Raw genomic sequence first — 13,018 nt, forward strand, 5'->3', positions numbered from 1 at the left:
TGGGACAGGATTCCCTCAAAAGAGTTGTTCTTGGCCCAGCTCTGTCCACACTGAGGCTGACAGTATAACTGCCTTTGGCTCAAACAGGGACAGAGACACATGAGAAACACCACTGAAAATCCCTCCCTAAAGATCACCACCTGCTAAGGACATGACAAGAGGACAGATGCAGATCTACCAGAGACAGGTCAACCCAGCAGGGCTGGGCCCTGAGGCAAAACACAGTCCATGATGGGATAAACCTAATAACACTGGTGAACCCTGTCTCAACCTGGAGGAGAGGCACATGCTGTTCCCTGTGGGAACAGAACAGACCAGTGAGCAAGAATTACCGGATCTGCAGTTTTGACCAGAGATGAATTCATCGAAACAACAACAGAAAGTTAGCAAATCTCTGTCAAAACCAGTAATTTAAAAAGTGAAAAAAATAAAAAAAAAGACACACAGATGGAGAAAGCCAACTCACATGTGGTGCAGTCAGGAGAGGGGAATTGGAGAGCATCGAAGCTGCGCGCGACGCGACCTTGGCCGTGGCCTGGAGCTGCACTGGGCTGGAAGGAGGGAGCGACCGAGCCGGGCTCTGCCCTCCCTCAGAGTCACTGCCGTGGCTGCTCGGAGGGGTGGGAGGCAAATGCAGGGGATCCACTGCTACATGGCAACAGAGACACAAAGTAACACAAGGGTTTAAGGTGTCCATTCACACTGCCACTACAGCCGCCACCACCACACAGTTCCCAGGACTAGGAGTGTCTCCTGAAAAATGGATCAAGCAGAAGTGGCAACTTGGAAGAGGTTTGGAGCATGCAGGTCTCCAAAGAAGGAATGAAATGCAGCAGCTATCTTTAGGTTTGACAGACAAAACAGGGCTCTGTGCATATGCTCCAGTCACTTCTACCTACACTTCAGCTCCTTCTTCAAATGCTTTGAGGTTCATGTATAATGTAAAGTACAAGTTCCCTGTTCCTGGGAAACCACATTAACAGAGGGGCTGTGAGCCAGCATACTTTCCCTCCAAAAACAATAGTATTTTCTAACTTTGCCATGGATTAAACAATCTGCCAGTATTTGCAAGGGAAGGGATCACATCCAAGGAGTTACATGATCAGGAAGGAGAGAAAGGCCTCCTAAGGACATGATTTGGCACAGCTGGGAAGTGACTGACAACCTAGTGACAGCAAAGGCTTCAGTGCACTGATGGAGCAGGAGCAGCACAGGCAGCCACCACAGGAACCTCTCTCACAGTGTCTATCCAGGGCCATAAGATAACCTCAGCTGCAGCCAAAAGAACCTGCTCTAGAATTGTCAGCCAAAGTGCTGCTTATGATCAAAAGGGTCTGGACCAAGAGAAACAGGGCATGTCTCACTCACTCTTACTAAATGGACAATTTAGCAGATGCTCAAAACAGCCATAACTGAGTCACTCTTTCTCTGAGCTAAATTTAAAGCCAGTGAATTTTGAAGTAGGAAGACACAGGGCTGATCTGCCACCTTCCACTTCTGTTATGCTTTGCAAATTTGAGTTGAAAAGATCAAATGGGTGGTAAGGGAGGATGGAAGAAAAATAGTAAAAAAAACCACTATAATACTCTTTTTATCTCACACAGTAGCTCTTGCAGTTGCCAGAAGAAGAAACATATTTGAAAAACAGAAAAGCCCTTAATCCCACAAAGTGAGCAAACAAATCTACACCTGGGTTGAGATATCCTTTTATCCACCTGCTACATCATTTGCTTCTCTCCCTGGAGCAGTGCTACTTACCCACAGAAATTAATTCACTAACAGAATATCAAGTGTTTCTAACTGAAATGCAGTTATCTGCTCAGATCTCACACCAAATATTTGGCTCTTCCAAATTTTCATGGCTTTAATTGTGTTTAGCTTTCAGGGTAGGGATCTTTGCTCCTCCTTTCACATTAGAGTGCAAGTACAAAGAGATAATGATTATTCTTAAAACTAATTTGCTACAAACAGATTCACCTAACTTTAGTTTTCATATAAATTCACATCCTGCTTTTGCATCAGAGGTTAACAGTAAAGTTTCTTATATCTTAACTAAGTCTCCTCAAATTGAATTCTTTTCTATCCTAAATAATCTTGTACTTGAATAATTCTTGCTCCCTTCAGTAGAATTATTAATATCCTACAGAGAAAAAGGGATCATTTTCTTTGTGATGAAAAAGGGGGGGGTGAAAGAAAGAAAAAAAACTTCCCATAAAGGCTCAGAGAGACTCTGGCTCTTCAATAGCCTGAGTTGAATCCCTATAAAATGACAGCTTCAGCCTAAAATCTGACATGGTGAACGAGAAATCCAAATATTTAATCAGGGTAAAGTACATTTATTGTAATTGCTGGACATCTAGCCCTACATTTTCATTTGGTATTTAACAGACCTTCCTTAGAAGAGAGATTCAGGAACTGATCCACTTCATGGGGCTCCAATTTAATCTCTGGAAGAACTTTCTGGATCAGTGGTTTCATCTAGAAAAGAGAAATTAACAGTATGAAAACCTGGAGTACACATCTTAAAGTCTTAATAGAAGGCTACAAGGATCACTTCTCCATAAATGGAGAGGTTTCCTCTCCTCCTGCTCTGCCACAGGCAAAGCTTTAACTGCTTCACACAGTTTGCTAAACCAGGCTACAGAGAATATTGCCCTGACTACTCCCACTATGGCTTTTCTTACTACTATATTTAGCTAAAATAAAAGATTACGCCTCAGAGATGACATTTCAGACTGAAAGCTAACATGTAACCCACTCCAATTACTTCTCTTAGCAACAGAGCTGCTGCTAGGATTTGCTGGACTGCAGGGTTTGTTTGAGCAAGGACAGGAACACCCCTGGGAGTCAGGGACAGCCTCTTAAATAAAGGCCATTGTCATCTGTGAGCAAGAGCAAGGTGCCAGTCACTGAGCACCTTGGGTTTTGGGATGCAGGTTCCTTTCACAGTGCTGAGGAGCAGGAAAAGAGACAGTCACTGCTGTCTGAAGTTTGGAACACACCTGGCCTGCCCCACTGACCAGGCTGGGGCACCAGGCTGCCAAGCTTTGCCCAGAGCCTGTCTGTGTGCTGCAGTGCCAGGCCTGAGGAGGCCAGACTGGCACACCAGCAGGCTAACTGCAGCCAAAATCTCTCTCAGTAACCTGTGTAACTAATCCATGCAACAGCAGTGAGCCACCAGCAGGTCCCAATACTCTGCAAATCACAGCATCCCAAGCTACAGCAGGACTGTGTCCTGGGAACAGCACATTCATGCCAGGAGAAAATTATGGGAAACTTGTGCTTAGCTTTTTTCAGTTTCTCATAAAATAATTTCTGTTGCACCTATTTCTGATCCACATCCAAGTGGAAACATTTATTTTCAGCATATAACAACTCCCTCCAGCCTGGACTGACATTGCATGCTGGGGGCTGACAACAGCCATGCTTCTTCCTCTGCTGGCTGGGGACCCTGGTGAGCCACCAGCTGCTGCACTTCATTCTCCTTAACCCAACCACAGCCAAACTAAGCTCTTTAGAATGTCCACTGGCTGCTCCAGCTGTGGTCAGAAAAGCATCACAAAGCTCCTTGTGAGGCTGCTGGGTCTGGAAGTAGCAGCAGCCTGAAATGTCAGAGCTTCACAAATCTGGCAAAAGTTACTTTGCAGGCAAACAGGGAAACTCTCCAATCAATCCAAACAAGGAGTCTTGTTCTGCTAAGGGGAAGGCACAGCAGCATTAAAGCAAGGTCTTAGTAAAGACACTTAGCTTGTCACAGGCTTCATAGAGCAAGTGGATTAGGCAGTTCAGGCACAACTGGTTCATTAGAAACTATTCAAGTATTTCTAGAAACCCAAGAGCCCCACGCTTTGGGGCTAGCATAGAAGACAAACTTGTATATCCAAACATTAAGAGCTAAAGATGCAGACAACAAGTTCTTACAGCACTAGTGGGGCACCAGCAAACATTAAAAACCATTGGAACAGACTGCAGTGTGCACCCTGAGCTGCCAAGCTCTGGCACCAAGGAGGCTCCACTGGTAACAGCCTTAGGAGAAGCTGCAGCTAAGTGTGCAGAGAGAGCAGTGTCTGCAGTACCAGGGCATCTGTCTGGAGCTCAGGCTGTTCCCCCTCCAGCGACGTGGCCGTGATGGTGAGACTGACTGAGGGAGCAAGGCCTGATGTCTCACAAAGCCCTGGCTCAGTCTTTATTGCAGCTGGAGTAAACTCTGTAGCCAGACACCATTCCTCATTTTCCAGGTCACCTGCCAGGGAAGGAAATTGGACACCACATGTTTAGATCAGAAACAGAAAGACTACAAATGAAAATAATGTCATTCCTCTTCCAGAGAAGGGAAACAAACACAGAAGACATTTTAGTCTATCAACAAAACTCTGCCCTTACTATTCAGCTTTCAGTCAATGCAGACAACCATGCCATTTCAGGGCTGTAACCTAATCCTAGCCCCAGGATACACAGAGGAGCAGCGAGGAAAGACACAGCACTAATCACTGTGCATTGCTGAAAGCTGCTAATGCGTGGCAGAACAAGACTAAACAAGCTCTGGGTAAAGCAGCCAGAGAGCCCTGTCCTAAACAGCCTAATGCCTGCTGACTCAGTTTTATTCCTCCTTCTAGAGATAGCCTTTAGCCAGACTTCTGCTTCTTCTACTGCTTGCAGGCAGCAAATAGCTCAAATGGTGGGATTATACTCTTTAAAACAAAGTATTTTACTTAACTTCATTTTTTCCCCCCAAGGATTCATTTAGTATGTGCAAAAGAGGATATAGGCTTTGATGATTTCACAGGAGCAGCAGTGCCATGGTGATCATGCTGATTTCCTCCATAGAGCCTCTGGGAAGTGACAGCACAGGATGCATATTTTATCTGGCAGCAATGAAACGTGCATCACGTGTCAGAAGAATTATCCCCTAACTCCACTTAGTGAAAGCTCCCTAGTCAAGAGAAAGCCATGCAATTCTTTTATAGACAAAGCTGAAGGGTTTGCCCAGCATTGTCAAGAACTGGAAGAAGGTTGGCACGGCAAGTTTAGCTCCCCATCTCCATTCCATTTGCATTCACTGTTTTACTTGCTGAAAAAGGACTTATTTTCCCAGGTCTGAAGTGTAATAGAGTACTAGGAACTTAGAAAGACTCAACCTTTGAAACAATTCCACAAGGCTATTAACAACCCTTTAAAAATACAAAATAATCAAATGCATTTTTGTCAATTGCAATTCTGCCTTAGAAAACTTCCTGTTCCAGCTGAAAGACTCCAGTCTTTCCTCTTGCAGGAGAATATCCTATAGCAGGGGCACTGCATCCCAGCTGCATGTGGCACAGTCCTCTGCCACGACTGAGCAGTGGCTGTCAGAGGCATATCCATTAAATACAGCAGCTGGAATCTCAAAGCAAATATACACAAAAGGAAGAAGAGTGCTGATCTTTCTTTCAAAGCTTTCTACTGCCTTCAAACAGATTCTTTACTGCATATACAAAATTAAAAGAGAGAGAGCAAAACCAACTGTAGGGCTGGTAAAAGCAACAGAGCTCTGAATTAACTGTGTGCTGCACCAACATCCTGGGAGGCAGCCATGGGGCTGTGGCTGTGCCACCAGCACTCTGCAAGGCTGCACAAGACCCTTCATTCACAGCTGAGTGTATCAGGCTGGTGAGATGTCAACAGAGCTCAGCTGCAAACAGGTAACAAAAATAAGAGTGGGCTTACAGCCTGTGCTGCTGTGTGTCCTTGCTATTAAGACCACACACACACACACACAGAGCACAGAGGCACTGGGCAGAAGCTGGGTGCCTGGAGGAAGGGAGGAGAATGTGCATCTCCAGTGCTGGTAATTACTCTGTGGTGGGACCTAACCTCCACCACTGGCAAGGAAGGAGGTAATTTGAGTAAAGACACACCAAGGAATTAAAAATGAAAAATATGTATCCTGTAATCAGAAGCTCAAGAACAGCAAGGCCAGCACTCTGCCAGGTTAACTGCAGAGCAAGGGCTAAACACCATATTTAAACTTCTGGAGAGCTTGCTCCCAAAGCTTCCTGGGAAATGCAAAAATAGAAGTATTTATGGGAAAAAAATAGGTAGGCTTGCCTAAATATTAACTCAGAGAGAGGACATTGCTCTTTTTCAACCCTCCCTGAGCTTCTCTAGTCACAACACAAAAGCAGCCGCTCCCTCCCAGCTTGCTGTGTATGCATTGTTCAGGTGAAATCTTTAAAGTGGTATCTGCTTGGAAACCCAGAATCCCTTGGCAAATGCAACTTTCAAATGCCTGTTTGGATAAGTTGGGTCAAAACTGGCCCCACATCACCTTGGGCAGAGCCTCTCTTTGCTGCCTCTTGCACCTCTGGGTCGAGCTACCCCTGGGGCAGCACCATTTTGAAGGTTATGGATAAATTAGAGCTATTAATGAGGCCAGTAATTAGCCCTTAATTTTCTTAAACTTGTATCACCATGAAAGTAGAAGGGAAATCCAGTCATGGGTGACCAGTACAACAGGGCATGTCCTCTAAGGCTGCACTTTATGATGTTTATCAAATCTAATCCCCAGACTCATCATGAATATTCAGCTGCTTTAAGACAGCAAGATATGCTGGCTTTGGCTGGTCACTTCACTCCTCTGGAATCCATCATTTTACTCCTCTGGAAGCCAACTCTGCTGATTAACCTGACATCCCTGCCATCACTACTTAGATCTGCATAAATGCTCAGAGTTATTCCAGGCTTTAAGCCAGTCTAACCAGTCTGCAGGGTTACAGAGGTTGCCAGGACAGCAACATGCTGCGCTTAGCACTGAGATAATTCTGAACAACTGCATCTGGCACTCCTCTGACACTGCCTCTCACAATGCATGGTGACAGCTATCATTCCAGATGAATAATCCTGAAAGGAAGGGATGGGGGACTGGTCAAATATCACCTTGATACTCTCCTCCCCTTCCCCTGACACCTTTTTCCAAGTTGCAGTTCCACATTCCCTACCTGGATCAGGGAGTGTTGTGCTACAAGTTACTTTGTTTTGACACATTCTAGCTTCTGAAGTCACCAACAACCCCTCTCTGCTTCAAGGCATTTCTCACTCTCTTTCCTCCTCTTCCTGAGCATAGCAGGCTGAAATTATCTGAAAATCATTCTTAGTTTACTCTTACAATAGTCCCTTAGCATCTTAGTGTACTCTGCCAAGCACTGCACTAGCAAAGTGGCAACCCTTCTCCCAAAGCCCTTGAGAATGACAAACACAACATGAGAAACATGTTGAACATGAGAATGTTCAATTTGTGTTATGTTCAACGTGAGAAACATGTTGAACCTAACACAAAATGAGAAAAACTTAGGCAAAGAGGAAAAATGGAGCAGGCTAATAAATCAGTGGTCATACAGAGAGGTATGGTACACCCTCTACTCTTACCTAAGACAAGAGTATTTCTCATAGAGGGTTACAGAGAACCACGAGAGAGGTTTCACAGAATAATGAGAACAAGAAAGAAGGTGCATGTGAAATACTGGAATGAAAAGGACAACAGGAGCTGGCTCAAGAGACCCACTGGAGTAAAAGGTGTCTTCTCCAAACCAAATCAAGCAAGATGTGCTGTGGTAAGAGTAAATGACTGGTGTAAAGAACTTAGAGGTGTTTATGTTTATATTTGACATGACCCAGGAGGTACATGTGAACTCTTGAGCCACAGTCCAAAACAAGAAGCTGAGAGTATGACCTTCATGATTATATGAATTCTAGACAAATAGGAATAGAGCAACACTGCATCCTCAAAGGTGAAACAAAATATGCTGCAAGTCATTCTGATATTGAGACAAGAAAGCCTAAACAAGAGATCTGGCTCTCCAAATGGCCAAGAAAATACACATCCTTAAGTATTGTCACTTTGGCTCTCTTGAAAAATCTCTTCTCAGGCTTCAAAACAATTCACTGTTAAATAAGTGATCCTGCCTGTCAGTTCCCTCCCCAGCTGAAATTTTCTACAAACCTCAGAACTCTATCATGCAATGACTGTTTAGATGAGTAGCATTCCCCTTTACCTACACTTTGCCAAGTCCATGAATGCTAGGCATTTTGGCACATGGAACATGTAATTTAGGGAGTCCACACAGTACTTGGCAAAATCCCAGCTAACACTTCTACCTGCAATGCCCTAGTGCTGGTAAATTGCACATGTGAACTGAACATTCAGGCTGCAAAGCACCCAAGTATTAAGAAATACCTGTGAATGTTTAACTTGGTGTCCTTTTGCACATCAAATACACCTAAAAATAGGAATGATTTAATGACCAAACAGTTTCTCTACAGAACCCATGCTTTATCCAGCAAGCAGAATGCATGGTGCTCCACTAATTGAGAAGATACTCCATGTTTTGTTCTTTGCACTGGCTCATGCACAGCCTCACCTCTCCTTTATGGAATACAATCCAAATTGTTCCCACAGGGCTATTTAATTCCCTCCTAGGGAAACACTGCACAATCTGAATTCATTTTCACAGTGGAGCTGAAAATTCAAGTGAGACACGGGGAGACTAAGGCCAAAAAGTAAATAGTAATTTAAAGTGGCCAACTGGAGACAACTGGAATTGGGTTTTTCAGATGATTTAGTCCTGTTACCACACTTGATCAAAATCCAGCATGCTTTCAGGTTGGGCTGTGAGCACCTACCACTGCTGCAAGTTAAACATCAGAGTTTCAACTCAGCTATCCAAAAAACCCATTCATCACAGCCACCCAGGGTTTGTGACACATGCACGTAAGATCTCCTGTGCCCAAGACTAAAATTACATTTCTTCAGAAAGCTTTTGTGTGCTTATTCTGTCATCAAGCTTGTGCCTCTTGTCCTGCAGACTTGTTTAGCACACATCTTCCAGTGCACACCTCACACACTGTGATGATGATTGTCAACAGAAATGTGCTCCTCCAAGCACTGCAGCTGTAATCAGTGTGTGTGATTTAGGCACACGTGAAAAACACACAACCAACAACAGCTGTGTTTTTACATGTCAGAATTCACAGATACCATTTCTGTGTTTATAAAAAACCATTTTTTTAATATATCTGTATTTATACACTTATTTTAAAAATTCTACAGAGTCTCTTAATAAGACCATGTGCAGCTTTCTAGGATATTCATATCTCTCAGAAGAACTGCAACACTTTGTTTCTCTTCTTGTTCTGTGGACATGGTATGGAAAGGCAGGATAGGCAAAGTGGAAAACAAGGTGAAAAATGCTTACCCCAACTGTACAGTTTTTCTAATATCAGAGTTCCCAGAAAGTTTTGCTTTCCTTTTTTATTTCTATCCAACTAATTCTTCAATCTTGTCCAACATACCACCTCCTTTCCTGTGAAAAAGTAGATCTTCTCCAACACTGACTAAATTTCACCCTTTCTGATAGATGTACAGGAAAATGTACAAAAATAACTAAAATGGTGTCCCTTGCTCCACACATTCTTTTCAGCATTCTTCATTAGAGTTTACAGAGACACTTATTGCTGGATATTTAAGTTGCATGTGCATTTATTGTGCCTTTTTAAATAAATGACAGATGTACTCTGCATCTCATCCTCACTCCTCTCAAGTACAGAGAATGCAAGTACCCAGAAAAACAACATGGCTTTCACCTTTTTTTCCCCTGCAGTAAAAAGTATGATAGCACCACTATGTAAACAACCCACACGAAGGGTGTACCACTGAACCAAATCTTTGAGGGGGATAAAAGCCCATACCAGCATTACAGATCTCCATCACAGAGAACAGATGCATGCACTGAATGTCATTTCAAAGCAGGGTGCAAATAAGACCTCTAGAATCATCAAGGGATATATCCTTATCTGTATCACCAGAATGAAGAGGCAGCTTTTGCCTCTTTGGTAAAGTTCCCTGTTCAAGTAATGGAAAAAGTAACTTGGAGAAAAACAAAACTGAAAATTTAAGGTGACCACAGACTATCAAAGTGCTCTGCACGGGTATCAGAAAAGCCATCTCTGAACAGGGTAATGCAGGAAGTTCCCTAATGAGTGAGTCAAAGTGTTCTCCAGCCAAGTGCACTTAAATAACCTCTCTCTTCAGCTGTGTTACAGATTTGAACAATAGGGTTTCAACTAATTCCCTCTGGCAGACCTTACACTGTCACCATGCACCACAGGGCTGCATGCACAGCCCACCTGGCTCCTGCACAACCATGTGCAGTCTCAGGCTCAGCTCACCACATGTTAATGACACACCTTGGTGCAGAGGGTGCTTAAATTGCACCAAGGGTCCCTGCGTGCAAAGCTGGCCTTTGGACAAGTGTCCAGTCCTCACCTGCATCCTCCCTCTGAGGGGAGTGCCTCTATACAGTGGGACCTAGGGGTGTCACCACCACAGAACAGCTGCCAGCTGGGAGCCAGCTAACTGCAATGGGAAAGCACCTCTTGGAAGAGGCTCACAAGTTGTTTGTAGGGAAAATGTCTGCTTGATCTGTCAGAGAAGCACCTCTGCACCATGAGCCCAAAAGGGCTCCTGATGCATACATTTTGGGCATGTTGCTGGACATGCTACCTGCAGGGAAGGAAGTTCAGTGCGCCCAGCTTTGCAGTCTGAGCCTTTCCAGCCTCCCAAAGGCAAATTGGACCTTTCTGGAGAAATAACTGTTTCCTTCTCACTCCCCTGGGTTTGGATGGTTCGCAGTGCCCAGCTCTGGGCTCACATAGCACTCCCTGTCAGACACAAGCCCTGTTCATTATGCCTGAAATGCTGAACTCCAACGCCTCTACCTCTCCCCCTCTCTCCTTTGGGAGGTGAGAGCCCACATTCATCCACAAACAGCTCCTGTTACAGATTTTCCAGATGGCATTTTCCCCTCCCGGCGCGCACACGCTCCCACCGCAAATAACGAAACCAGAGCCCTCAGAAGGGCTGTGACAAAAGAGAGACTGTTTGACTACCAAACATTGGGGTCCTTTCTAAAGTGCCAGGAAGGGAAAATTAAATAAAGGGGCAAAGATAAGCAGCAGTAAAACACAGTAATTACAATGCATAGCAGAAATAGCTTTTTTCGTAACAAATGATCATAGTTCATACCAGCATCCCCTCTTTGACCAGCATGGAGTCCATGTAAAACCCACAGATAATTTGCATCACTATCAAAGTTACTAAGATAGAAACAAAAACATATCACCTTTATATACATGGGAGTCAGGCACAGACTGAAGTGGCAGCTGGATTTACAGCCTAAAAGTTGGATAACATTAAATGTCCTATATAGGATTATGATTTTTTTCTTTTCAGGTATGAGAAAGTTATCCACAGAAGCCCTGTGGTCAAATAAAACCAGTTTTTCTCCTCACACCCCACACAGATGCTGTGAAGGCAGATCTGTATTATGGCTTCAACACACATGAAAATGGACTTGATGTTCACAGTACATAACTAAGTGAGCACAAGCTGTCAGTGCAACACTACAGAAAAAATGAGATCACTGGTTTGACAAACAGCAGGACTGGAAGTGGGAGGAGTATTCCCATAACATGCATCATCAGGGAAACTATTCCTGGGAAATCAGTTCCTGTAGTCACTTGACAAAGAGTTTGAAAAAGAAACTGCAAAGGTCCCTGTATCGAGAAAGGCACAGCAACAGATGAAGGTCCAGAAGATTCCACCTAGGGGGAAACATCAAGGATGTACAGTTCATTTAGACTGTATCCAAGCAGCAGTCAAGAGAGAACTTAATCACAGCCTACAAACACCTAGGGAAAGAGGTTTCAGAGAGCAGATGGTTCTTTAAAAGAAACAAAGGCTATAATGAGATCTCATCTGTGTGTAACTGGAAGCTAAAGGAGGCCAGACTGCAAATAAACCTGACAATTAACAGTAACCATAAGTAAACGCCCACCTCTAAATCAAAACTAGCATTTTTCAGACATGCTGCTGCTCAAGGAGGAGTTACAGGGTTGATGTAGAGTGACCTGTTGAGACTGTGCACCTTGGATATACAGAAGTTCAAAAATCTTATACTCTGGTATGAATTTAGTTATTCTCATACAGAGCAATGCTTTCAGGCACATGGTGTGATTCTTGCGGTGTCCTGTGCAGGGCCAGGAACTAGACTTGATGGTCCTGATGGGTGCCTTCCAACACAGAGTATTCTATGTTTCTATGAATTTAACACTGCAGATGGTGACAAGGATTGACTGCTACCTTTCCACATAAAAATCAATACAAACACAGGCCACTCCCACTAAATGGCTTTCTCCTCATTTCCTAAATAAACACACAAAAAAAAAAAATACACAAAAACAAGTTGTAGGAATATGCTCTAAAAAATTACCACTGTGGCTTTGACAGCAACTTTTGAAAGCATAAGTGAGTTTGTTCTTTCATTTCTGTTTTCTTTAAAGTCAGGGCAGCAGCGATTCCCATTTTCATTGTTCACATTACATCGATTCAGTATTTGGACAAAAACAGACAGTAGCAGGACATTGTACCTCTCTACATATAGAAAATAAATTAGGATATGTAATATAACCTAATACAAATAATAAAACTCTTATGACTCACATATATACATGTATATTAAATGTGTGCATACACATGGACACAAATAAAACACATGAAGACCAACGTGAGCCTCAAGCCCAGAGACAGCACATGACTGATTACTGCTTGTGAACTCCATACTTAAGCAAAGCTTTTTCATAGCCCTGCCTGAGATGAGGGATGGATTTATTGTTGAAGGGAGAAAAGTGGGAGCCATGGTGCTGGGGGTTTCATTTGGTTCATTTGGGTTTCTTATTTGTTTGTGTTTTTCTTTTTCAAACCATGTATGGAGATGGACTTGAAGTTTAAAAGTTGAAAAAGAAAATTCGAGTTTGAAAAGCACATTACAGAAAATCATAACCTCAGCAGTAAAAAACTCAGTAACAATACAGGTTATACTCTGGGGCCAGCCCCAGTTTTGGCACAGCTAGGAGTAAAACACAAACATACCATTTCAGCAATCAGTCTGTCAAACCTTCAGCCAAGACAAGCCTCTTCAAATCC

At 43.4% G+C, this 13,018-nt stretch overlaps 1 protein-coding gene across 1 annotated transcript in view; it reads right to left on the reverse strand.

The window, feature by feature from the left end:
* The window catches only part of CREB3L2 (cAMP responsive element binding protein 3 like 2), a 74,566-nt gene that overhangs the window by 19,743 nt on the left and 41,805 nt on the right, over positions 1-13,018 (reverse strand). The window contains exons 3-5 of the mRNA XM_066550016.1: positions 4,077-4,243; positions 2,391-2,478; positions 467-648 (exon numbers count right to left, since the gene is read on the reverse strand). Coding sequence (XP_066406113.1) covers positions 467-648; positions 2,391-2,478; positions 4,077-4,243 — 437 coding nt within the window. The remainder of the gene's footprint in view (positions 1-466; positions 649-2,390; positions 2,479-4,076; positions 4,244-13,018) is intronic.

This window comes from Molothrus aeneus, chromosome 5 (assembly GCF_037042795.1).
Source record: "Molothrus aeneus isolate 106 chromosome 5, BPBGC_Maene_1.0, whole genome shotgun sequence".
NCBI classification, from domain to species: Eukaryota; Metazoa; Chordata; class Aves; order Passeriformes; family Icteridae; genus Molothrus; species Molothrus aeneus.